At 39.9% G+C, this 24,394-nt stretch overlaps 1 protein-coding gene across 1 annotated transcript; it reads right to left on the bottom strand.

The window, feature by feature from the left end:
• Positions 1 to 11,960: 11,960 nt before the first annotated feature.
• On the bottom strand, positions 11,961 to 16,172 carry LOC145776193 (uncharacterized). Its single transcript, XM_082587596.1, has one exon. The coding sequence runs from the start codon at positions 16,170 to 16,172 to the stop codon at positions 11,961 to 11,963; it is 4,212 nt and encodes a 1,403-aa protein (XP_082443722.1).
• Between the last annotated feature and the right edge of the window lie 8,222 nt (positions 16,173 to 24,394).

Below are 24,394 nucleotides of genomic sequence, written 5' to 3'. Positions count from 1 at the left end.
ACAGCGAGCATTGTGTTTCGCTAAACTGAATTTTTCATAACTCAACGATCATTCGATGTGTGTTGATACAGAATTGTGGTAGCCTACATTTCACTTTGAATCTTGAAAAGTAAAATTAACTTTTCTTACATTGTCTCGACATTGCCAGACTCAAGTTAAACAACCCAGACAGAAAAACCCGGGAGAAAAACCCATCATTTTTAGATTGATTCAACGTCTGAAAAATGACGAGTTTTGCTATCTGGGAAATTTAGCAAAAAGCAGGCAGCCCAGGCAGAAAAGTTGGCTTTTATATCGTTTCAACGTTTAGCTACATTGAAAAGTATCAAAAAGAAGTTTTTTTTTTCTTTGATTCTAAAACATTTGGCAGGTTGAAATGAAAGCTACACTTTATGAAATGAAACGCCTGACAAAACAGCTGATTGGAAATCGTGTTACCTATACTTCTAACCCAGCCAGTAAATCAACCACTTTCAACAATGATTCGACGTCTGCAGACGTTAAATAAATGTAAAAAGGACCAATTTTGCTGGCTGGGAAAAAATGTAATAAACTAGAGTTATTTCAACCAGAAATTCAATCTGCCAACGTTGAATATCAATGTGAAAAAAATGATTTGCTGGCTGGGATCGCTACAACTATTTTATGCTTTCATTCATCTTGATTTGTCATGAGAGATACTGCGATGCTAAGCAGCCATGACCACCTGCGGAGAAGCAATTCATCACAATAACCTCAAAACCGCTTGATGTAGTATGAATATGAAAAATACTGCATTTATTGCAAGAAAAAATAATTAGTTTCAAAATATTGTTGTTGAATGTTCACAAATCATTAAAATTCGAACGAACAAAATCGGACATAAAATGCCTAAATGCCAGCAAAATTTGCGTTTTTAGAGCTTTTTTGCAACATATGTTTTCAGAATGCACAAACTAAACATTTGTTTTGAAAACAAATAATTAAAATATAAAATAAAAGCATTTGACTATGTGCATGCCGATTTTCTCAAATGTGCGATATTTAGCGGCTGAGTTATAAACCAATAACCAGGGCGTGGCCAAATGGTCACGTCTCGTGCTTTTCGCGCGTCTTTGAGACGAATACCAGATAGGGTTAAATATGCGACTAACTTTCAAGCAATAATTTTACGAATGACGAGAATACATTGCTATATCTCAAACTCACGTACGCAGTTACTGTGACGTCATAGTGAAACATTGTGAAGCAATTCTCAACAGGTGTGATACAAGTCTTACGAACGATGGTGCAATCTTGGCTTATTTTTTAGGAAAAATTCCATGACGTAGGCTAATACGCTAAGATTCAGTACACCTGAACGGTTTTATATGACGTTTGATTTGGTGAACCATTGTCGGGAACAAAACCAACCAATTTTGCCTGTGAGAGAGAGAGATGCTCTAATTTTTCTTTTCGCAGCACGTGTCTTAAAAATTAAAGCTGCTTATCTTTGATGTGTTTCAGTAGATCAGGGGCGTCCAACCCGTGGCCCGCTGGCCACATATGGCCCGCGAGAAGATTCTGAGTGGCCCGCGTAATATTTTTCGAAATGACATATATTATATAATCAACTCAATCGCCAACGTAATTTATGGCGAACTTACATTCCGATAAATTGGCATTTATTGTTTGCTTTCTTTCTCTATAATCCCTAGTGCATGGGGTGCGCAACTGTTCAAGTTAATTTTATTGTATCACAATGCACATTGTTACGCATCACATTTTCCACATTGTTGCGTCCACCCTTTTCCACACAATAGTACTGGTGCTTCAAGAGTCAGTCAATCAGCAGTATTTCTTGCTTTTAGCGAGAGAAGTTCAAAACTTTCTATTGCTAGAATTTTACAAAAAAAATTGTTTCTTAAGAAAAAGATCAGAAGATTCATAGATTGGCAGTTTTCGTGACATCATTCGGCAGCACTTACTTGTGCGAGCAAGTTTTTCGTGGATGAACCTAGGGACAGCCGGACAATACATCACGGGACGCGCAACTCCGCTGTTCCGGCAACATCTGAAGGGTCAATTGCCAATTTGCCATTTTTTTAACTTTGCTGCTGGCTTGCTTTCAACTAAAAACCTTAAACCACTTTAAAACCAACTTCACTCTTCTTATATAACCCATAAAATGTACAAACACATTTCTAAGATTAGAATTTGTGTGTGAGGGTTTTAATTAGACATTATCAGACAGTCATTTTTAAGATTACAAATTAGCAGTAAATACTCAAGTGGCCCGCGCAACCATTCGTAAACTACATGTGGCCCTTTGGCCAAAAAGGTTGGACACCCCTGCAGTAGATTCTCTGTTTGATTTAAAACATTTTGGTCTGTTTTTCTGACAGTCCAGGAAATCCTCTAGCCTACATTTTTCGAAATGCCCACATTTCAAACCCATTTGTTCTTTAATTCAGCCATTCTTTTGTTAATTGTCCAGGTTTTTGAATTATACTTAAAAATTGGATAAATGTAGCCTAACACTTTAATACTTTGTAGCCTATCTGGTTGCGAAAGATATGTATGTAGTTGTTGCACAATATTGATTTCATCTGCTGAAAAGCGGCTTTTGCTTGAGCGATAGGCTACGTAGGCTATATTAAACTCCTTAGCCTACCATTTTTTGCGTTCCAGTTTATTGTTGTCCCAGATATCGAAAACTTTGTAGCCTACTTGTTTTATAATTATTCCATTCATTTTAATTTGACAAATTGGAATTTCCATTTTTTTGTGATTAGGCCAGGAGCGATCGCCACCCCTGCCCTCAAATTTTTTCTGGATGGGGGCAAGGGGGGCAAAGGTGCCCTTTCAAGGTCATGTGAGCTACTGCAAATTTTTCAATATAACAATTTCTGCTTTTCGCTTTTAGCCTAATTACAATTTTTCATTTTTGCCTCAAAATAATATTCACACACAAAATTCTGTATCACAGTCAGGGTTGGCCAAGGAGGTTTCCCCCACTTTAGTTTTACCCGGGTAAAACCCTGGGGGAAACTGGGAAAAACCTTTTGGGGGAAACTGGGAAAAACTGGGGGAAACTGGGTAAAACTTGAGTTGTTGAAATTTGCAAATGTGAATGACTAATAATGATTACTCCTCATAGTTAATGTTTATTACCATCATATTTTGAATGAACCTATAAGATTTCCTGTGCTCATCCTATAAAAAAAAAAAAATGCTGTGATTTACTAATATCTAATAATAGATAGGTCCAATCATTAGTTTACATAGATGAACATACGTATGATACCAGTATGTTATCAAGTTAGATGCTCACCTGTGCCTAACATGCAGTCAGCGAACAAAATTGTAAACATTGAACAATAAAAGCCAAAGAAAGAAAGATTAAGAGCCGGTGTAATCTCAGTCATTGATAACATGTCGACAGTCTTCATTGTCGACGTTGAACAGCTCTTCATCTGGGGTTTCAGATTCTTTCCATCTAAAGTGTCTATAAACATGCACTAATTTGGCAACCCTCTCATTGCCCAGTCTATTTCTTTGCTTTGTGTGGATTAAAGCCATGCTACTGAACAAGCGTACTATTCCAGCACTGGATGGTGGGCATGATGATATTGTCATCATCAATGAACAAAACTTCTTTACTGGCTCATTGTTTGCAACTTTTCTTATGTATTGCCAAGATTTAAGCACTTGGTGACAATTTTTTCATTGATTTGATAAGAGATGTTTGGAAAAATAGATGTATCCTTAGTCCTTAGTTTCATATTCTGCCAGTAGGAGAATAAATTGTCATCTTTTTCAAAAACAAAGTTGCGTGCAGTTTCTTGCTCATCTGCAGATAAAGTCATATATTTTTGAAACTGATCAACATTGTCTCCTTCATTTTTCTTCTCACTTTTCTTCTTCCCTGAGAGTAGCACACTAGACATCGTTTTTGAGGCCTTTCTTTTTTTCTGTGCGAGGAAGCGTTTTTAGGAAAGTGCTTACCACTGAGGGACTCGGACTGGGAAGGCTATGTGGACAACCTCTACTGCTTTCTGGCAAAGTGCTGGAAGATATCAGTTGGTTCGCAAGCTGCAATTTAAACTGAAGCAATTAGTCACAACAACACAACACTGACTGGCGTGGTCTTTGAGCTGAGGGTAGACCATCTGAATTCAATAAGAAATTACTATTGGTAGTTTGGTACTGCCAGCAGACAGTGGGTCAGTACGCATTGAGAAAGTGTCAAAAGAAAAACCTGAAATATCACTCTGTGATGATCCGAAGCTTTATCTATTTTATCTAAGTATTGATGCAATTCAATTGGAAAATGTCATGAGATAACAGCTAAACAGCTGGCTAGTCATTATATTGCATAAGAAACTCCGCAAACAACACATTTAGAAGTTTTAAGGGTTTCCCCCAGTTTTACCCAGTTTCCCCCAGTTTTACCCGGTTTCCCCCAGTTTTACCCGGGGGAAACTGGGAAAAACCTCCCAGAGGTTTTACCCAACCAACCCTGATCACAGTAGGTTACATCATTATAACATAGCCTAGCAATATGCCCTTCCGTGCCGTTGTTCTTTGTATACCGGTATGTAGTTCTTGTATCATTACTCGATAATGAGCTATTGTGTAGGTCAAAAACATAATTTATTGAAATTCTACCACTCCTTTGCTTCTTCAAAGACGGTTTTGTCACAACCATGTTTGATGTTTACCACCAGCTGTGAAAATCAAACGCCAATGATTCCAGGCACCTTTAAGGACCGTTTTGCATTGCATTGGACCAGTCCAAAGGTTGGGCCGGATGGCCGGGTATTGTTGATGACTAATTTATGAGAAAAGAAAATGTTCCTCGTGGTCTTGGTTTTAGTTAGATCGAAAAAGATCTGAGTGATACAGAATTGTAGGAAAGATTAGGAATGGTAGCCATAAACGTCTTAGCATAGCAAAGAGTGTGAGAACCTGGAAGTTAAAATTTTTTAGAAGGAAAAGAGTAAGTAAAGCCGTTATGACATAGGGTCAAATTAGGAAAGGTGAATGCTGAACGCAGTTTTAGCGCCATGAGGAGAGTAAAAATGTGGCTTCGTACCAGGGGCGCCGGAACGATTTTTGACTGGGGGGGCAAGATTACGAAAAATTGGCACTTTTGTTTACTAAAAGGCCAATTTTTTTAAAGTTTTAGGTTAAGATATAGTGATAATGCTAATCTATCACCTCACTATGTATTGAGTAATGATAGCCTACAAGTGTCCGGTATACAAAGAAGGGCATCATGCTATGTTATAATGATGTAACCTACTGTCAAGCCTTAAAGCAGCCTGCGGCCATGGCCGCTAAGTAGTGCTTAAATGACAGCCGGTGCTACCTCCTCAATCAGCCAAGTTTGGCCGCCAGTCTTTTCTAACCAATTATTTAATTTCGCAATAGAATGATTGTGGATTAACTGTTGAAAACATGTATTATCAAAGAGTGACACAAAATTAGGTGAGCGCGTCATAATCGCCACTGTTGCATTGTGCGGGAATATTTGTTATTGATGGAATATATCCATCTGCGATCACCAGCGCTGTAAGTCTTGTTTGTAATTCAAGACGTTTATTTTAACAAAGTCTTAATCCGAAGTGCTAATTTACGTGGGCTGGCAATATTGTCGTTTTTATGTCGATTCGTTGTTAAAAAGAAGAACTAGGTTAGTTGACATCCGAGGGGAAAATATTTTTTGATCATATTTTGCAAAAATTATGCTTCTTTTAGTAATGTCCTTCACATCATTGAAATACTTATTTTATTACCTTGCCGTCATCGTCAACACAATCATGTCGAACGTTGTTTTTCGTTGCTAAAAAGAATTCTAGGGTAGTGGCGAACCTTTAAAATCAGCCACATTGGAGACACTCCAGTGGCATAGCCAGGGAATGTGCCGGAATGTGCCGCCCAGGGCGGATTCAGATTTTTCCGCCCCTTCAAGAAAAAGCATGTGAAAATGAAATGCGTTTTTTTATCAGATTATAATCAAAATCAAAAATCGTAGTCTGAAAGTGCCGCCCCCAGACGTGCCACCCGGGGCGGTCCGCTCCCCTCGCCCCGCCCTAGCTAAGCCACTGAGGCACTCGTGCGAGTGTCGTTAGATGGTCCCGCAGTACTGGATTACAATCCCGATAAAGCAGTTATTGCGTGGTGCAACGATTCTATTGTAGGACGTCGCCCAGGCCCAGACTTCAACAACGCTAAGTGATCATTTTAGCATTGTTGCAAGTATAATTCTATTTACTTGTGCCATCGTTATTTTTATTTTGTATTTTGGCCTCCAAGCACGCAGATTTGGCCGCCGAGAAGGAGCTCCCGGTAGGCCACGATGGCTGCCGAAAAAAACGAGTTTTAAGGCCTGTACTGTGTTGCAAAATTTTGTGCGGTAAATATTATTTTGAGGCAAAAATGAAAGATTATAATTAGGCTAAAAGCGATTAAGCGAATAGCAGAAATTGTTATATTGCAAAATGTGCAGTAGTTTACATGACATTAAAAGGGCACCATTGCCCCCCCTGCCCCTCCATCTGCAGAAAAATAGAGGGCAAGGGGGGCATCCGCCTCCCCTGCCCCCCCCCCCCCCCCCCCCCCCCTTCCGGCGCCCCTGCTTCGTACCACAATGACAGACAACAGTTTAAACAACCGAATGTTTGCAACTATTCACAAACAGGTGATGGACACCATCGACTTAGAAGCTGTTGCAAATGAGCTCATTCGAGCAACCGACGCGCGTAAAATGTACTTTGGATTGTCTATAGCAGGGGCGTATCAGGGGCGTATCCTCAATGGAAGCAAGGGAAGCATTGCTTCCCCTGTCAAAATTGAAAAAAGAGAAGCTGATATTTTTCAGTAAAACGATTTCGTAATTTCTTTACCTAAATGCGATTTAGAACGGTTTTTAACTCATGCCCCCCGTATGATTTTGAACTCGGTTTTAATTTAAAAAAAGTTGGAAGCCAACGGAAGCGAAGATTCGTATTGCATCCGTTGCTCTCGTTTTTGCAATAAGAAGAAACAAGTTTGAAAGAAAGGAAAAAAGCAGCGCAAAGTTTTCGCAATTTACGTTTCTTTTAACTAATCGCTGGAAGCGATTTAAAAATTGCTTCCAGTCGCGGAGTTGCCAGATTAGCCAAATTCCGCGAATTAGTTTTTTTTTAAATAACTTTTCAAAATGCATGATAATCAATATTTCTCTAATATTGTAACCTTACCAGATGAAACCATATTCAACATTGTTCAATACATGTTCTATACTTGTTTAATACTCGTAATGTGGCGGATCAAAACTCATCCGCTACTTTTATAGGCTAACTTGCTATTTTTTGGGCTACTTTCAGAATTATTTTTGCTACAATTTATTAAAATCCACTACAAGTTATAAAATATATATGTAAATTTTATTATTTTTGATAGAAACAGGTAAATATATCCATTTGGCCTTTTTTGTCTAATATTTTCCTTGTTTTGGCCTTTTCTTTGTATTATTTTGGCTTTAAGACTTTTTCATAGTCTGGCAACTCTGCTCTGTTGGATGTTGTGCCAGTGAGCTGTGTAATGAGAAAATCTAGGGCACTGTTATGGTTATAATATCGGCCTTGTAAGCAAAAGTTTGAGCCAAATGTTGGCTTTACACTGTTATCCTGGCTGGATAGACTTTGGAATAAGACAGGATATGTGAGGTCTAAGCTAGACTTGACTTTGTAGCTGAGTTTTTGGTGTTCTCTAATTATAGTCGCATTTTTGCCCTTTGCCCGTTCGTGTGTAAGAGCTGCCTTTAATAAGTTAATAGCTGTTTATCTGCTAATAAATTTCATACAAAAATTACCCTAAAAGTGTTTCCAGAAAGCAGTATAATTCATTATTTGAGTGTAATTTTGCAAAAATTTTCCGGGGAAGCATGCCCCCGGACCCCCCTAGAAAACACGTGCCTTCGGCACGCTCTATTCCCTCACGAGTTTTATTGCTTCCCTTGCTCAACCAACCAGGATACGCCACTGGTCTATAGGCTATACAATACACATAGCCTACAGTATACAAATTACCCCGTGGACACATTTTATACTTTGCAGCAGATTGTGACGCTATGAACGTGAAATTTATCTTTCGTTTGTTCTTGTTCAAGCTATTTCAATATATATATTCATTTATCTTCATCTGTCTCACATTTCAATTATATGGCTAATAGGGGAAAAACGATTAACGAACTGCCCAGCATTATCTCTATATCTTATCTTAAAACTTTAAAAAAGTGCCCTTTTTTCATAATCCTGCCCCCCCAGTCAAAAATCGTTCCGGCGCCCCTGGATTAGGCCTACCACTGTTTCCGTTTTCTTTCTATTCATTTCCATTTCAAGTTCTTCACCGTAGGCTACCTTACTTAAAAGTAATTTGAATTTGGATCAGGAATCAGGATCATAATTTAATAACGTACCTAATGCTGATGAGGCACTTGTAGGCTACTCTTTGATTGAAATCATCGAGAGGTTAAAAATTTAATTTCAAACGTTCATGTTTTAACTTACAAAAGGAGTTAATTTGCTCGCTTGGCTTTATAAAAGTTTTTAATCACTGACTTAATTCTGGTCAAATAAAGTAGCCTAAACTTTCCGTTTGTAGTTGAAATGCTGTACGTTACTTCTCTGGCTAGATCAGTGGCATAGGCTGCGCAGAATATTTTCGATTATTTTTTTTACATATAGCCAGAGGTGGGCAGTAACTAGTTACAAAAGTAACTAGTTACTGTAACTGTTACTTTTTGAGTAACTGTAACGGACCGGTAACTTCGTTACTATTTTCCAAAAGTAACGAAACGCGGTAACTAGTTCCTATTTTAGCACTTTTTCAACAGTTACAGTTACAAGTTACTTTTGTATTGAACTTTTAGTTTTTAATTGCCGTCTATTTCTCTGCACGTGTTTGTGTCTTGCTTAGTGCGTGTTTGCTGCGTTTTGCGCAATAGGCTAATGCATTTTTCTCGCAGATTTATCGGCGCAGCACTGCGCATGCGCGGTTCTACTTTTGTGGTCTGGTGGAAGAGAATTGCCATATGGGCGAATTTATCGCCAAAGTCCAGAAACCTGGCGATTTTTTAAGACGTTTAGCTTCATATTTATGATTTGGCTCTTTGTTGGCGATTTTTGATAACTGGTTTGGCTAAATTAATTGTTTTTGGCGATTAATCAATATGTACCAAAGACAGGCAAGACACAACAATTCAAAACAGGGTTGAGCATTATAATAATATATTTTACATATTTACAAATGAGTTTAACAGTCAAACGTTTTCGGTTTAACTTAAGCCCTCATCAGCAACCTGAAAATATTTATAAAAATGCAGTAAATTTCAACTTCTTGAAGGTAACTAACTAACTGACTATAAGCATCAAGAAACACGCAGCGATTAAAAGCAATTTGTTGATGCTTATAGTCAGTTAGTTAGTTACCTTCAAGAAGTTGAAATTTATTGCATTTAGTGTAACGCTTGCAATGCCTCTAAAAAGATTGTCTGACATTAAAACCAGCAACAGCATTGCTGTTTGCTTGCCGTTGGTGGACGTTCTTGTGGAAGCAATACAAACCAGATTTGGTTATTGGTTCGAGGACAGCGACTGCATTCCACCCACAATTTAGACTTATCTGTGTTTAATGCCTGATCATTAAGCGACACTGCTGAATTGAAGACCAAAATAAAACAGAACATGCTTCAAGCAATTGAAGAAGCAAACTGCTCTGCTGAAGAGGGGAGTAGCAGCGACACTGAAGTGGATGGTGGTAGGTAGAGCCACGGAGGATATTTTGCACCACTTTATGCAAAAACCTATTAAAGAAAGCAATGCGCGTTGAATCTGTTACAGGAGTATTTGGAAGCGGACTCCGAGGACAAGTTAAGTGGATCCAGATTGGACCGATGAAAAAAACTGTTGTAAAAACATAACACTCCCATTCCGTCAAGTGCTGCAGTAGAAATATTGTTTTCATTGCAGCACTTGTTCATCACCAGACTTTATTCGTTCATCGCCGACGCCGACACACGCTCCATCGACCTGACACTACCAAGACAGGCATGGGTGCGCCTCAACCGTCTCCGTACGGGCGTCGGGCTTTTCCGCTCAACCATGCACCAATGGGAAATGGCCTCTTCCTCCTCCTGTGAATGTGGTGCCGAGGAACAGACCGCAGACCACATCATTGATTGATTAAATCTTTATCCTCGGACTGGGAAAGCTTCTTGCAGAACTTAATCCTGGCAGTTTCGCATACTTGTAGACTAAAGGCTTTAAATCACTGACGCAGGCCCGGTCACCGAGATTGACAGAGTGAAGTTTCCGATTGTTGAAGTCTTGTTGCCGGGAAATTATTCCATCTATTAGATGCCGCTAAATAGAAAGCAGTCCTTAACGTGCGTTGCTCAAGCGCATGCCCTGAGAGTCGAACCAGTGCCGCTTGGTCTTGAAGCTTCTTCGTTCCAGAAGTGACGCGCTAACGAATTGAACTATCGGGGCGGACATCATCAATGACTGTAACATCTTCAAGCCACCTAACGGAGTGGAAGGTCTGCGTGTCATGAATGATGAAACCAAAGACTGGCTGCTCTCTAGTAGCCTTCCAGTGTAGTCCGGGAACATCGTGAATCTGGGGCGGTAAAAGGATAGACTTTCGGCCCCAGAGGCTCACACGACGACGACGATTGGGCAAGGAAGGACATTTTAAAGCCCAAAAGAGCAGGCCTGAGTGACGAGCACTGTTGTGTGCGACGCGAACACAACAGGTGCGGTAGTTAATTGCGCCGGTGACGTCACGATTTTCCTAATCCACCCGGCAGGACTGAGCAACTGTTAAAGCACGCCAACTTGAAGAAATCACTCGGTTTCCAATGACTGCTTCGCAGCAATGAAGTTTATACGGTTTTTCTGTCAAGAAATAACACAACATAAGACACTAGTCACAATTCAGCAAGCACAACAGTCGAACTGATAAACGTACCAAATTTGTTGACAAACAGTTCTCAATCCACTGTACGGTACACAAGTTCCACAGGTTGGCCAATGACGCACTGAATAAATAAATTCGCGATGTTACCTTACACAATTATTACGTAGGCTACCGTACCGTACAACCATAACGCTAGGTCAATAATCATTAAAAAACAAAGAAACGTGGCAATTCACTTGGCCTAGTTAAGATCGGTTTACGAGAACTAATTTCCATTAGGCTGACAAATTATTGGTCAATAATTCAGTAGTAAACATAAATCCACAATTCACGACACAAATCAATCAATCATACAATTCAGAATAATGAACGTACCGGTAGTATGACCGGATCAGTAATGCCAAATGATGCACTTGTACGCGAAAGATTCTATAGTGATTGACTCTGCAATATTTAAGTTTAAAGTATTAGCCTAACAACAATTTACGCACATCAGAGATACGTTACGTTTGTTTACGGTAGACAGTCAACATTCAGTTATACAAAACATTATTACATCACAAGTACGCTCACCAGTAAGTTGAACTTTGAGAGATAGCAAGCTGCAAATATGGAATTCAGCCTACACGCAAATAAGTATTACCATAGCAGTTGTCAAACTTAAGTCCTGTAGAAATACATAACAGAGAAGCAGCTAACAAAGCATAAACATCACTCAATCAATTTTCATTCACAAACTACAGTAGCTAACAAGTTCGGCTAGCTGGCAAACTAGCAGCAAAAACGAAAACGTCTCGAAAGTTCCATAGACAATCTCGTGGTGAGTGTTGCCATTTGCAAATCCGCGATAACAATGAAGGGGAAACGACGCTAGGTGGCGAATACACAAATCAACGGGAGTAATGCAGTAAAACGAAAGGCAGGCTTTTCTAAGACCTGTTGAAAATCTAACACTCCCGGGCCAAAGAAGGGCCAAACTGGGTCATTCTTTTCATGAATAAAAGTTTTTCAACAGTCTATTGTCATGTAACAGTTCAGTCCTTAGTCTCTTCCTCATCGCTCTGATCTTCCAGCAAAATCTCAACGGTGTCTATTGGTGTCTCATCTTCATCTGGATCATCTTCTTCCCTTTGGACAATTACACAAAGCTTGGATATTGGTCTCTTCAGAGATCCGGTTGCAGTCTTCACTTCTACGGAACGAACAACGCCGTGACGATCAGGAAATGTTTCAATTACTCTGCCTAGTGGCCATCGTTGTCTGGGAGCAGAGTCATCAATCAAAAGGACGATATCTCCTCTTCGGATATTCTCCTTTCTGTGAAGCCACTTTGCTCTTGACATCACAGATCGTGGGTATTCCTTAACCCACTGCTTCCAAAAGGTGTCTGCCAGAAACTGCACATGGCGGTATCGATCACGTGGTCGGTAGCCATCTCTGTCGCAGCTTAACATTGGCGGTAAATTCGCTGAAGAATTCAACTTCAACAAGTGGTTAGGTGTAAGAGGTAAGTCGCCATCAACTTCCAGCTTCACATCGGTGAGTGGTCTTGAATTGACGATGTCTTCCACTTCAAGAAGTAACGTGTGCAATGTGTCATCATCGAGTGGTTGTTTTGGTAAGATGTTCATAAGAATTTGACGTACTGTGCGAATCATTCTCTCCCAGGCTCCACCCATATGGCTGGCTGTTGGGGGGTTGAATGACCATTCTACACCTTGTTGTCGAAGGCTCTGGTGGATCTGGTTCTGATTCCACTCATCGATGGCTTGCTTCAAGATTCTTTCACAACCTACAAAGTTGGTTCCATTGTCAGAGAAGATTTTCTTGATGGGGCCTCTGCGAGCTATGAAGCGCCGCAAGGCATTTATGAATGCGCCAGTTGTCAGGTCTGGTGCCACCTTCAAGTGAATGGCTCTAGTTGTGAGACATGTGAAAAGGCAGCCGTATCTCTTAATGTCACTTCGTCTGTTTCGGACATTTAGCGGCCCAAAAAAGTCAACGCCAGTCTGTGAGAATGGTGGCTGTGACATTTGTAACCTTGCTTCTGGCAGTTCTGCCATGAGCTGTTGTCTAGGTTTTGCGGTCCTTCGTCGGCAAGGCAGGCATCTTGCAAGTACCCTTTTAACCGCAACTTTGGCATTAACTATCCAGTATTTTCGGTTAATATTGTTCAGTGTATGGCTTTCACCCATGTGCTTCGATTCGTTAGTATGACAATGTTCAATTATCAAGTCCGTTAAGTGGCGCTCTGGAGCTATGATAGCAGGATGTCGCGTTTCGAACGGTAAGTCGGCTCTGTCGATTCGTCCGCCAACACGTAGAACATCTTTCATTAGGACAGGGCTGAGTTTTTCGAGTGGGATCCTCTTGGATTTGGGCATGTTTGGGTGTTCTCCTTTGGATAGAGATTTGATCCAGGCAGGAAAACTCTGACGCTGCTCGTATTTGATTAACTCAATTTCTGCCTCATCAAGTTCTGGCACACTGATTGGTCCTTTCAGTGTAATCTGGGTTTCTTTCTTCATGCGCATCAGTAAGTACGATTTGAATCTCAGGAACCAAGCTACTGATAGTTTCAGTCGGCGCAGAGATGAGAAGTAGGAGACTAACTTGTTGGTTCCTTGGCTTTCAGTCGTAGAAGCAGTAAAGGTTTCGATTTCTCTCTTTGGTTTGTAAGCAGCAAAGATATCTTCAGATTGTGGTTGCTGAGCGGTTTGATTGGGCCATTCTTCTGGGGGTTTCCTCAGAAAATCTGGGCCATTGAGCCACATCCCAGAATTCATCAAGGCTTTGGCCGTCATGCCCCTTGATGCTTGGTCAGCAGGGTTCTGCTTCGTGTCACGGACAAGAAAATTTGAAATGTCGGATTCAGCATCGAAATTATCTAAGCCTGTCTCCTTTGGTCGAGTACCTCTAAGCAACCAGCCTAAGGGCGTCCTGACTGCATCAGGTCCTTGCTTCGGGTTAGGTGCAAAGCGGCTTTCAATGCATCGGTGGGAGACAGCATGATCATTTCCGATCAACAGTGTAACTGTACCATGGTCCAGTTGCTTCAAGTCAATGCCTTGGAGGTGCTTGTGCGTTTGCAGATACTCCGGAGAAGGCGCTGGAGTTGGCTTGGTAGGTATCTTGTCAACGACGATCACATCTGTCAGTTCTTGCACTTCGCCGCCAACTACTGGTAGAACTTTCAACGCTACAGTTGAAGAACTGAAGGAATATGGTCCACTCGAAGACAGTGTTTGCACCTGGAAGTCACCACATGGCTCAGGTTTCAGTTCAAGCATCTCTACAAGTTTTTGTTCACAAAAGGTGCGGTTTGAACCAGAATCTAGGAGAGCATAAGTATGTATTACCTTTCCTTCTCCTGTCACACGTACGGGAACGATGTCCAAGTAAGTTGCCGAGTTGCTTGTTCTGGAATGGAAGGTTTCTACAACTTTATTTGTGTTCCTTTCTGATGGTCTTCTTACGGGATCATCTGGCTGGCTATCATTTCTTCTATTAGCAATGGGATTAGGGTGTCGTCTCTGGATTTGTTCTCCAGTTGTGACCAGATACCGATGTAAAAGAGAATGATGTGATGAGCTTCTGCATTCAGTGCATTTACCTCGGCTTCTGCAGTCGGCACGTATGTGATCTGGTCCAAGACAGTTTAAGCACAATTTGTTGTTCCTTACAAATTGCTCACGTTCAGTGACGGATTTGGCTTTGAACTCTTTGCAGTGTTGCAAATAATGTGTATTATCGCACAGGATACATTGTATGAGTCGCTTGTTGCCAATTCGGAGCTGTCCAGATCTTTCAGTAGGTTTTGTCACTACGTTAAACAGTGCAGCCTTTTGTTTCCCTTTGGTGTCAGGCTTGTTAAGTTTGTCGACATTTGATGAAAAGAGTTTCACGCCATAGATTGAATTGGCAATCCTAGATTCGTTCGTTATGAAGTCAGCAAAGTGTTGGAATCCAGCCACTTTTCCAGTGTCATCATTGATTTTCAGAGCTTCAATTACCCACTTTTCTTTCAAAGACACTGGCAGCTTATTCGCAAGGCAGGTGATAAACTGCACGGTATCCAAGTTCGAAGCTTCGGTGTTTGAGCTCAATGATGAACAACATCTTTTTAACAGGACGGACAACTTCTCCAATTGTTCGGGTTCGTGGTGAGAAATTCTGGTAACAGCTCTCAAGCGTTCCTCGCAAGCATGCGCAATAACGTGTGGTTGGCCATACCTCCGTTTCAATTCTTCCCACGCTTCATCATAGCAGTTGTGACCTTCGCTGCTGTCGGCAAGGTGCCTTATTTGTTCACAGACTGCATCACAGCAGTGCTGCATGAGGTAAGACATCTTCCTGTCGGGTGTCAACCAATCAGAAATATGGGACTTAAAACGGTGCCAGAAAGCCCAGAAATCGAGTGGGTCACCAAAGAATTTCTTAACATCTGGTTTAGGTAGAAGTCGTTCTGAAAGATCAGGTTGTCGGCTAGTATAATAACAAGGGTAATTTACCTTTTGGTCTGGCATTCCTGCAGATGTTGCAGTTGGTTCTTGTTTGTGCCGCTCATCACCGTGACGCAGAGGTTCCAGGTGTGTGTCTTTGTGAGTGAAGGTTTGCTGTGGCAATCGTACGGGTGTCATTGATCCAATATTGATAACCGAAGAAGAATCATCTTGCCAGAGTGCGGCTTCAGTTTCAGCAGCTTTAATTTGACGCAGGTCTTCAGCTTCGGCTCTCTCACGTTCAAAGCGAGCTTTCTCTTGTTCCATGCGAACTAGTTCTTCTTCCTCTCGTCGCCTGGCATCATTCTGTTCTTTTGTCAAACGAGCTAGTTCCAATTTGGCATGTGCTTCACGTTGACGCAAACTATACATTGTACTCGATGACCGAATGCTTCCGGATTTGGAGCGATGGGAATGAGTACGCAAGGACGAGTGATGTGAGCGTAGTGGAGGAGTTTTAGTGTCTGTCCTCTCGCATTCCGAGAACCACTGTTTGACTCTATCAGCAAATTCTTCTTTACCTTGAATGTAATCTCGTTTAGTTGAAAGGCCTCCTGGAATTTGTTCATTCTCAGGGACATCGACACAAAGCGCCATTAAAGAGGCATAATTTTTGTCAATTTCTAACAGGATAGTCTGCACTTCTGTGAGGTTTTCACGTTTGCTCATCAGTTGTTCACCACGCTTGTAGCTGTCTCTCAAAGTATCAGCTGCTTGTTGAATAGCTTCGGCTTTGGAATCCATAGCTGTGTATGCAAATCCGCTTCGTAACAGCATAAGCTAACTTCAGCAAATGAGAGATGTCACGTAACACTGATGGGAACTAGGTAAGTAAACGCAAATTTGATCGTCAGGTTGGTGAAGATCAGCAGTTCGGTTCGATTGACGAAATCAGCTTCAGTTCAAAGATGGTCAAGCTTTGATGCCAAATTTGAAAAACGATGTTGTGTGCGACGCGAACACAACAGGTGCGGTAGTTAATTGCGCCGGTGACGTCACGATTTTCCTAATCCACCCGGCAGGACTGAGCAACTGTTAAAGCACGCCAACTTGAAGAAATCACTCGGTTTCCAATGACTGCTTCGCAGCAATGAAGTTTATACGGTTTTTCTGTCAAGAAATAACACAACATAAGACACTAGTCACAATTCAGCAAGCACAACAGTCGAACTGATAAACGTACCAAATTTGTTGACAAACAGTTCTCAATCCACTGTACGGTACACAAGTTCCACAGGTTGGCCAATGACGCACTGAATAAATAAATTCGCGATGTTACCTTACACAATTATTACGTAGGCTACCGTACCGTACAACCATAACGCTAGGTCAATAATCATTAAAAAACAAAGAAACGTGGCAATTCACTTGGCCTAGTTAAGATCGGTTTACGAGAACTAATTTCCATTAGGCTGACAAATTATTGGTCAATAATTCAGTAGTAAACATAAATCCACAATTCACGACACAAATCAATCAATCATACAATTCAGAATAATGAACGTACCGGTAGTATGACCGGATCAGTAATGCCAAATGATGCACTTGTACGCGAAAGATTCTATAGTGATTGACTCTGCAATATTTAAGTTTAAAGTATTAGCCTAACAACAATTTACGCACATCAGAGATACGTTACGTTTGTTTACGGTAGACAGTCAACATTCAGTTATACAAAACATTATTACATCACAAGTACGCTCACCAGTAAGTTGAACTTTGAGAGATAGCAAGCTGCAAATATGGAATTCAGCCTACACGCAAATAAGTATTACCATAGCAGTTGTCAAACTTAAGTCCTGTAGAAATACATAACAGAGAAGCAGCTAACAAAGCATAAACATCACTCAATCAATTTTCATTCACAAACTACAGTAGCTAACAAGTTCGGCTAGCTGGCAAACTAGCAGCAAAAACGAAAACGTCTCGAAAGTTCCATAGACAATCTCGTGGTGAGTGTTGCCATTTGCAAATCCGCGATAACAATGAAGGGGAAACGACGCTAGGTGGCGAATACACAAATCAACGGGAGTAATGCAGTAAAACGAAAGGCAGGCTTTTCTAAGACCTGTTGAAAATCTAACAAGCACTTTGAAATGCTCGTATTTCTCAAAGGAAATAAACATATAAGCCACGAGTATTTTTTTTAAATAAAACCTTGTTGGTTTTGTACTTGTGCTGTTATGTTAGCATGGATGGCTCTAACACTATATATCAAACAATGAGGTTAAACTGGGCTTGCATGCAGAGCTGGCCAGGTGCAGAATTTTATGTTCAGATTTGTGAGTAACTGAAAGTAACTAGTAACTGTAGGCTAACTAGTAACGGTAATTAGTTACTTTTTAAAATCGGTAACTGTAATGGTAACTCAGTTACTATTTTGGCCAAGTAGGCTAACTGTAACTCAGTTACTTTTGAAAGTAACTTTGCCCACCTATGCATATAGCCTACCGGTAGCCTATAGTAGCCTAACATTCAAAAAGTTTTAAAAATATATTTTTCTTCAATTTTTGCAAAAGTTTCTCCCTCGCTTCATTCGCTCAACCACATTTTGTTCATCTCGACGATATTGGACATGCATAAATGGGGATTAAGGAAGTGAAAAGTTTTTTGTGTCCAATAAAAAAAAAGGGGCTATGATGGGCTATGATGCAATATTTAGAAGTAAATACCGCTCGCTCAAATAGCTTAGTTAAACAAGGATAGTTTATGAAGTGAAAATGCTGTCGGTAAAAGTCGAGACACCTCAGATAAATTTTTGATGTTCCAGCCTGCTGAAAGTTTACACCACACTACGCTATAAAAACAACATTGCTTCTAAAAATGTCTAAAAAAGCCTAAAATGCCTAAAAAGCGACCAAAACAAGATTATATTTGGGGGGCAAGCCTCTCACACCCCTTTGCCGTTTTATGTTTTGGCACTTTAATTTTTGCATTGTTCCTTTATAATATAAATTTTGTTCTGTTAAAACTCTGGTCTTTCCCCAACTGTTTACTAGATCCTCTACTACTGCATTGTCGGCAGGGGCGTTGACAGGGGGTCTAGGTGGTTCTTTTAGATCCGGGCCCGGAATATTAAAGAAGCCCGGATTTAAAAAATTCCCTACGACTTCAAACATTATCAAGATCTTAATATAATCAGATCTAAAGGAATTGCCATCACAGGTTAAAACAGCCATTTCAGCCATCAGATGGTTGTTTGTTTGTCGTATCCAGGCTTACACCCGGTGGTTGAAAATTTATATTAAGTGAATGGGAAGGCAAGGAAGCCAATCTTCGTGTCCACCTTCAGGCATGCCTTTAAGTGTCCTGCCACAGACACAGCCGCATGCTCTTGAGCGGTGTCGAACCGGCGGCCTTTCGATTGCCGCTCCAGTGTTCTCACCACTCGGCTATGCAGCAGACATGGTAAAGATGGTAAACCGCTTTGAGATGTCTTTTGTCTTTAATGCATGAGCGATTGTCAAATGATTTTGCGGGCCGCACAAAATTCTTGGACGGGCCGCAGGTTCGTCACCTCTGGTTGTTTAGATTAAAACAACGAAAGCGAAAGCTTCAGCGGAACCAACCTTTAAAATTTTCAATAAGCCTACAAGTCAAACTAGATCTCTTTGACCGGAACTTTTTCTTTCATCACAGACAAGTTTAAACTGTTTTACTACTGAAGTACGTCTACCATGACAACAATTAGACTTAAGACAAAAACCCTGAATAGTTGCGGTAGAAAATAAAAATAAAAGGTAGCCTAACTTATGAAAAAAACATAGACTAATAAAAAATTCGAGCATCGTATTGATATCTTATCTGATAAATAATTAAAAATAATTATCAGTTCTTATCAATGTCTGCACAACTCTTCCAGCACTGATCGAACCAAAGACTAAGTTGAAGTTGATGTCACAGGACCCTACATCAGATAGTTATTTGCTTACCCTATATCTGCACCTTCCAAGTTTGTTTTTTGTTTTGGGAAACTCATTTAAAGTCAAGCCAAAATCAAGTTTCAAATTAATTTGCTTTGTTTGTGTTTGGTTTTTGAATCTTTATCCTCGGACTGCAAAGCCCTGACAGGTTATTCCTGGTAGTTTCGCATAATTGTAGAGGCTTTTGACGCAGGGCAACAACATTTCAACAATCGGAAACTTCACTCTGTCAATCTCGGTAACCGGTCTTGCGTCAAAAGCCTCTACACCAGGGCTACTCATAGTACTCAACTAGCGGACCTTCTGGGTGCTGATGGTGGACCTTGAGCTTTTGGAAGAATAACCTCATTGCCACGTTTCAGAGCTTTTTTAAACAGATTTCTACTGAGAGGAAGCCATTTTACTGTGGTTATCCTAGTTGCTGGGGGGCTTCGACTCCCAGACTCTCCAACACTTTCTCAGAAATCCAATTCGACATATCTTTTACCTAAAAAGGTGGATTGGTACAGATAGTTTAACTTTCGTGGTTGCGTGTGAAATAACTGCTTCACCGGACTGCTAAAAATATTCAACTTGTCAAACTGAACCTTTGTTAAGATTAGTTGAGTAACCCTGCTCTACACTCTCATGCGAAACTACGAGGAATAACCTACCCAAGGCAGGGATTCGTAGATTCGAAATATTTTTTGATTCGAAACGAAAATGAATTTAAAAATGCCCATTTGCTTTATGGTAGGCTAACGAGTAGGAGAAGACGGGGCAAAGCGGGACACTTTTCGTAAAAACGTAATTTCAGCAACAGTGATGGTTGGATTTAGTTAATTTCTCTTTCAATCGAAAGCCTTAGTTGGTCAGCATATTTGGTTCGAAGATCAAGCGGAATCTTTCTACTGTTATAGTACAAATCAAAAAAGAATTTTTTTTTTAAATGTCTCTCTTTGCCCCAGCAGTGAGATAAAGCGGGACACTTCATTTTTGCATGATTTGGTACTGTTTAGCCGCTTCTCTCAAAGACAACTTCTTGCTTTTCACATCTTCTATTGCATTCTTAATATTGTTGCCTATCCGTCCATTTACCTATTTCAGTTTTTCTGTTATAGCGACGAACCATTGTCAGAATTAAATTGTGTAGGCCTACTGGTACAATATAAATGAATGCTGATAAATATTTTACAATCTTGAAGGCTAAAAGAGTTATAAACAAAAATTCAACCAACAGAAGAACCACAGATACAATCTAGAGTTCTAGAGTCTCATATTGCCCTAATGCACTATCCCACTTTGCCCTAATACAGCTGTCCCACTTTGCCCCAAAGTATAGTCTTTAGAAAATAACATCTCTGCTGAAACCTGTAAAGTTTTAGGTAAAAGTTGCTTTTGTTACCAATAAATACTGTCTCAATGTCTAAGATAAAAACAAAGCTACCAACAAATTCGCTTATGCTAACGAATGTGGTAGCTACTTTTCCATCTCTTTCTTATAACAAACCATGCCGAAACACATTTTACTTCCTCGCGACACGCGTTGTGCTCTGCCAGTCGCCATTTTTCACAGCAAATACAGTTTATAGTTGCCTAACTAGTGCTTCCGGTTAGAGGGAGCCAAAGAACACAAAACGTGAGAAATCGCGATGTCCCGCTTTGCCCCGCGTCCCACTTTGCCCCATCTTCCCCTAAGTTATATTGTAAAAGATTAGCCTACTTATTCTAATTATGTTTTTGAGTTTATCAGAAGAGATGTTCAGATAATTTTGCAGGTAGCCTATAACGAAATGAAATTAGACATTGGAGAAGCGAAAAACAAATTTACAAACTAACTCATTTTAGAACTTCAATTACGAACACGCAGAATACAAGATTATTTTACTGTTCTTTTTTCAGCTCTCCCTCTTTGGCTCCAAAGGCCGAATGCAAACCTTTTATTGTTTGTACCTTTTATCTATTTGTCTTGGGAGCAGGTTGCGCGGAAACTTACATACTTTTTAAGAAATGACATTTAATTAAAGTTGTTCATTAGTTAAAGAGAGAGATACACCTACTTATTTGATGTAATAATTGATCGCTACAATGTGAATAGGGGTGGGTCTCTAAACAGAGGTGGTCCCGTAAATCAGAGGTTTTGGAATCAATAAACACTGGTATAGCCTAACATTACAAACCTACATTTTGTCATCTTTCATTATTCTGGTTTTTGTTTTTATGGTGGAGTAAAACTTGCTTGCAAGCTTTATGCAACTTTTTTCAATATCAACATCCCCATGACAATTTTCTGCGTACGCTGTAGCAGGCATGAAATGTTGCTCATCCGAGCCGTTTACAGCCCTTAGTGCGTCGACGACACCCTTGGGCACAGCAGTGGCAAAAGATGACTGGAGAACTTCATGGACGAGTTTATTTCAGTAGTAGGCTACAACTTCTAGCTTTATAGAAGATAAACTGAATCCAAAAAGGAACGGAATATTGTCATTAAAACGTCAGCAGATCAATTCAGTTCAGTTCAGTTGTTTTTATTTCTGACCATCATATCAAAAACAATACACGTCAACATAGCAAAGGTCGAGAAAAAGGTAGAAGCGACAAAACGCGAACGTTAAAACGTGCTTGTGACTAAAGTAAGTTATTGAGTTGAAAAAAATTTGGCACGATCGCAACACCTTCAGAAAAATTTAAGATGTAAAGGGAAAATAAAAAAATAAAATGTTACAAAAAAATAAAATAAAAAACATAAATTTAGGCTATAGCTTTATTAGCCCACATAGCTTTAGCTGATATATTTAAGATTTGTATGGACAGTTGCTAGGAAGATCGGCCATGGTGCGTTATCAAGAGTGCTGATGGTCGTAAGGGGAACGCGTCTTGATGCGTTTAGCTCATAGCAAATAAGAGCAAGGCAGGCAAAGAAAACCCCACAAGAAATCCTACCACGGGCAAAGCCATTTCAAGCGCAACGCACCATGCCTTGCACGAATCACAAAATAGATAGGCCATAACTTGACGACATGAAAACAATGACAAAAACAAATAAAACAAGCCAGCAAAAAAAAAACATGAACAGAAACGGTCCGCTACCCATACCCACACCTGGCTACAATTTCCAAGATTTGAAAATCTGGTGTAATTTTGTGACTTTAGGTGAAATTTAATGATATTTCTGGCGACAGACCTATTAGAGAAAGTGGCAACGCTAATTTGTTTTTAAAATGGAAATTTTATGCCTTCCTGAGAAATGTTTTTAACCGCGCATTGTACGCAGCCGCCGCACGGCGTGGAATTTTGATTGTATAAGGTATAAGCTTTTCCGCACCGATACCGCACAGACTAATCCTGAGAATAAAACCTGTAGCGTTCTCCTTGGCTGGTCAGTCACCCTCCCAAGCAAACCTACACTGTAAAAATTATTATTTTCTGTTCATATTTGGTCAACTGGCAACATTATTTTGTTTTTCCATTTTTATGTTCTATCTGGCAACGCTATAAATATTTCATTGATACCCCTGAATTCCGTGATATTATGTTGTTAAAATTGACAACATTTGTATGTAAATGTTGCATCCTATGACGTGTAAAACTATTCGTATTCACCATCATTTCATTTGAAGGCAAAGCTTTCAATTTTATCAAATTTACTTATGCAAGCATGCCAGTTAATTAAAGTTTTCAGGGTATGATACTATGATAGGCAGTGGCAAAAGGTGACCGTTTTTTTGGGTGTTTGCTTGTTTTCAACAGGCTATTATAGTATTAAACACGCATGAGGTTTGCTGATTAGCTATTCAGATTGTATCACAATAAACTGATATAAAATACAGAGTCACTCTGCAAATTAAACATGTGTTTAAAAGCTTACACCCAAAAAATAGTCACCGTACGCCACTGATGATAGGTTGATGGCAAGAATAAATACCGTGGGTCACTTGTGATGAGACTGGTTTTTGTTTGGTGATGTTGCTTAATATTTTGGATCACAGCAATTTGAGTATGACATGTGATAGTTCATAAGGTGTTCAAAGATAATGGTTATTTTAAAAAGTAATGACTTGATGCCTTTTTACAATCCCTCATTCACTCGTTCTACTGCCCCACACACATGGTAACTTGCAATCCTTTATATTTTTAGCAGAGGCTATATTCCCCTATTTACTTAAGCAAGATGATGACCTCAGTTTTCAATTATGTACTCAGGCGTGTTTTCACATAGGTTCCATATCTTTTTGCACAACAGCACAACCATAGCGCCAAGTGTGAAATGTTAAGTCGTGCGTGCTTTAGTAAAGGAATAAAGGTGGCAGCATTAAGAAAATCACAAAATTAAAACTCTTAAATAATACATGTGATAAAACTATTTTCTTGAAATAAGTATTGTTAATTTTTGCAGCCATCAAACTTACTCCTTGACAGTAAAAATAGAGTGCATCTATGATAGACCCATGCTATGTTAGGTTTCATTTCTGGCTCATGATACAGTGTCATTAGGTGTACAATTGCAGTTAAGCAATATTAGAATGCTATTGACAATGCAATGCACATGTGTGGTTATTTGAAAGTTGCCAGTTACTGGAAAGAGCTAAAATATTTCTGACATTGTTGGCCTATGCCCTATATATACCAGGCCTCGAAATTCCGGCGGTCATGGCGGACATGACCTCCGGAATGACCTTGAATGTCTGCCGAAGCCGACTCATTGGTCGGTCATAAATGACCGCCGCAAAATTCTTGACAAAAATAGAGCTAATGCAGCAAAAATATATTTTAAATTTGAATTGTTACAATTGTTTGTTTAACGCGGTGTCCGACAAATTGTTCGTAAGCAATTGTTCGTAATAACAATTGTTTGTAAAACTAATTCTTCTTAGAACAATTTTTCCTAAAGCATTTTTTCGTGCATGCAGTTAAAATTTGATGTATACGAAGGAATTGCTTTATGAAGAATTGTTTTACGGATTTCATTTTACGAAAAACAGTTTACGAACAATTGTTTTACTAACAATTATTGCTTACGAACAATTGCTTTACGAACAATTGCTTACGAACAATTTGCCTATA

The sequence above is a fragment of the Aplidium turbinatum genome, chromosome 8 (genome assembly GCF_918807975.1).
Source record: "Aplidium turbinatum chromosome 8, kaAplTurb1.1, whole genome shotgun sequence".
Lineage (NCBI taxonomy): Eukaryota > Metazoa > Chordata > Ascidiacea > Aplousobranchia > Polyclinidae > Aplidium > Aplidium turbinatum.
Note: the sequence above shows the minus strand (reverse complement) of the source record. Positions and strands in the feature narration are given on the sequence as shown.

Coding starts and splice junctions, on each gene's coding strand:
- LOC145776193 (XM_082587596.1), bottom strand. CDS start 16,172: ATGGATTCCAAAGCCGAAGCTATTCAACAAGCAGCTGATACTTTGAGA.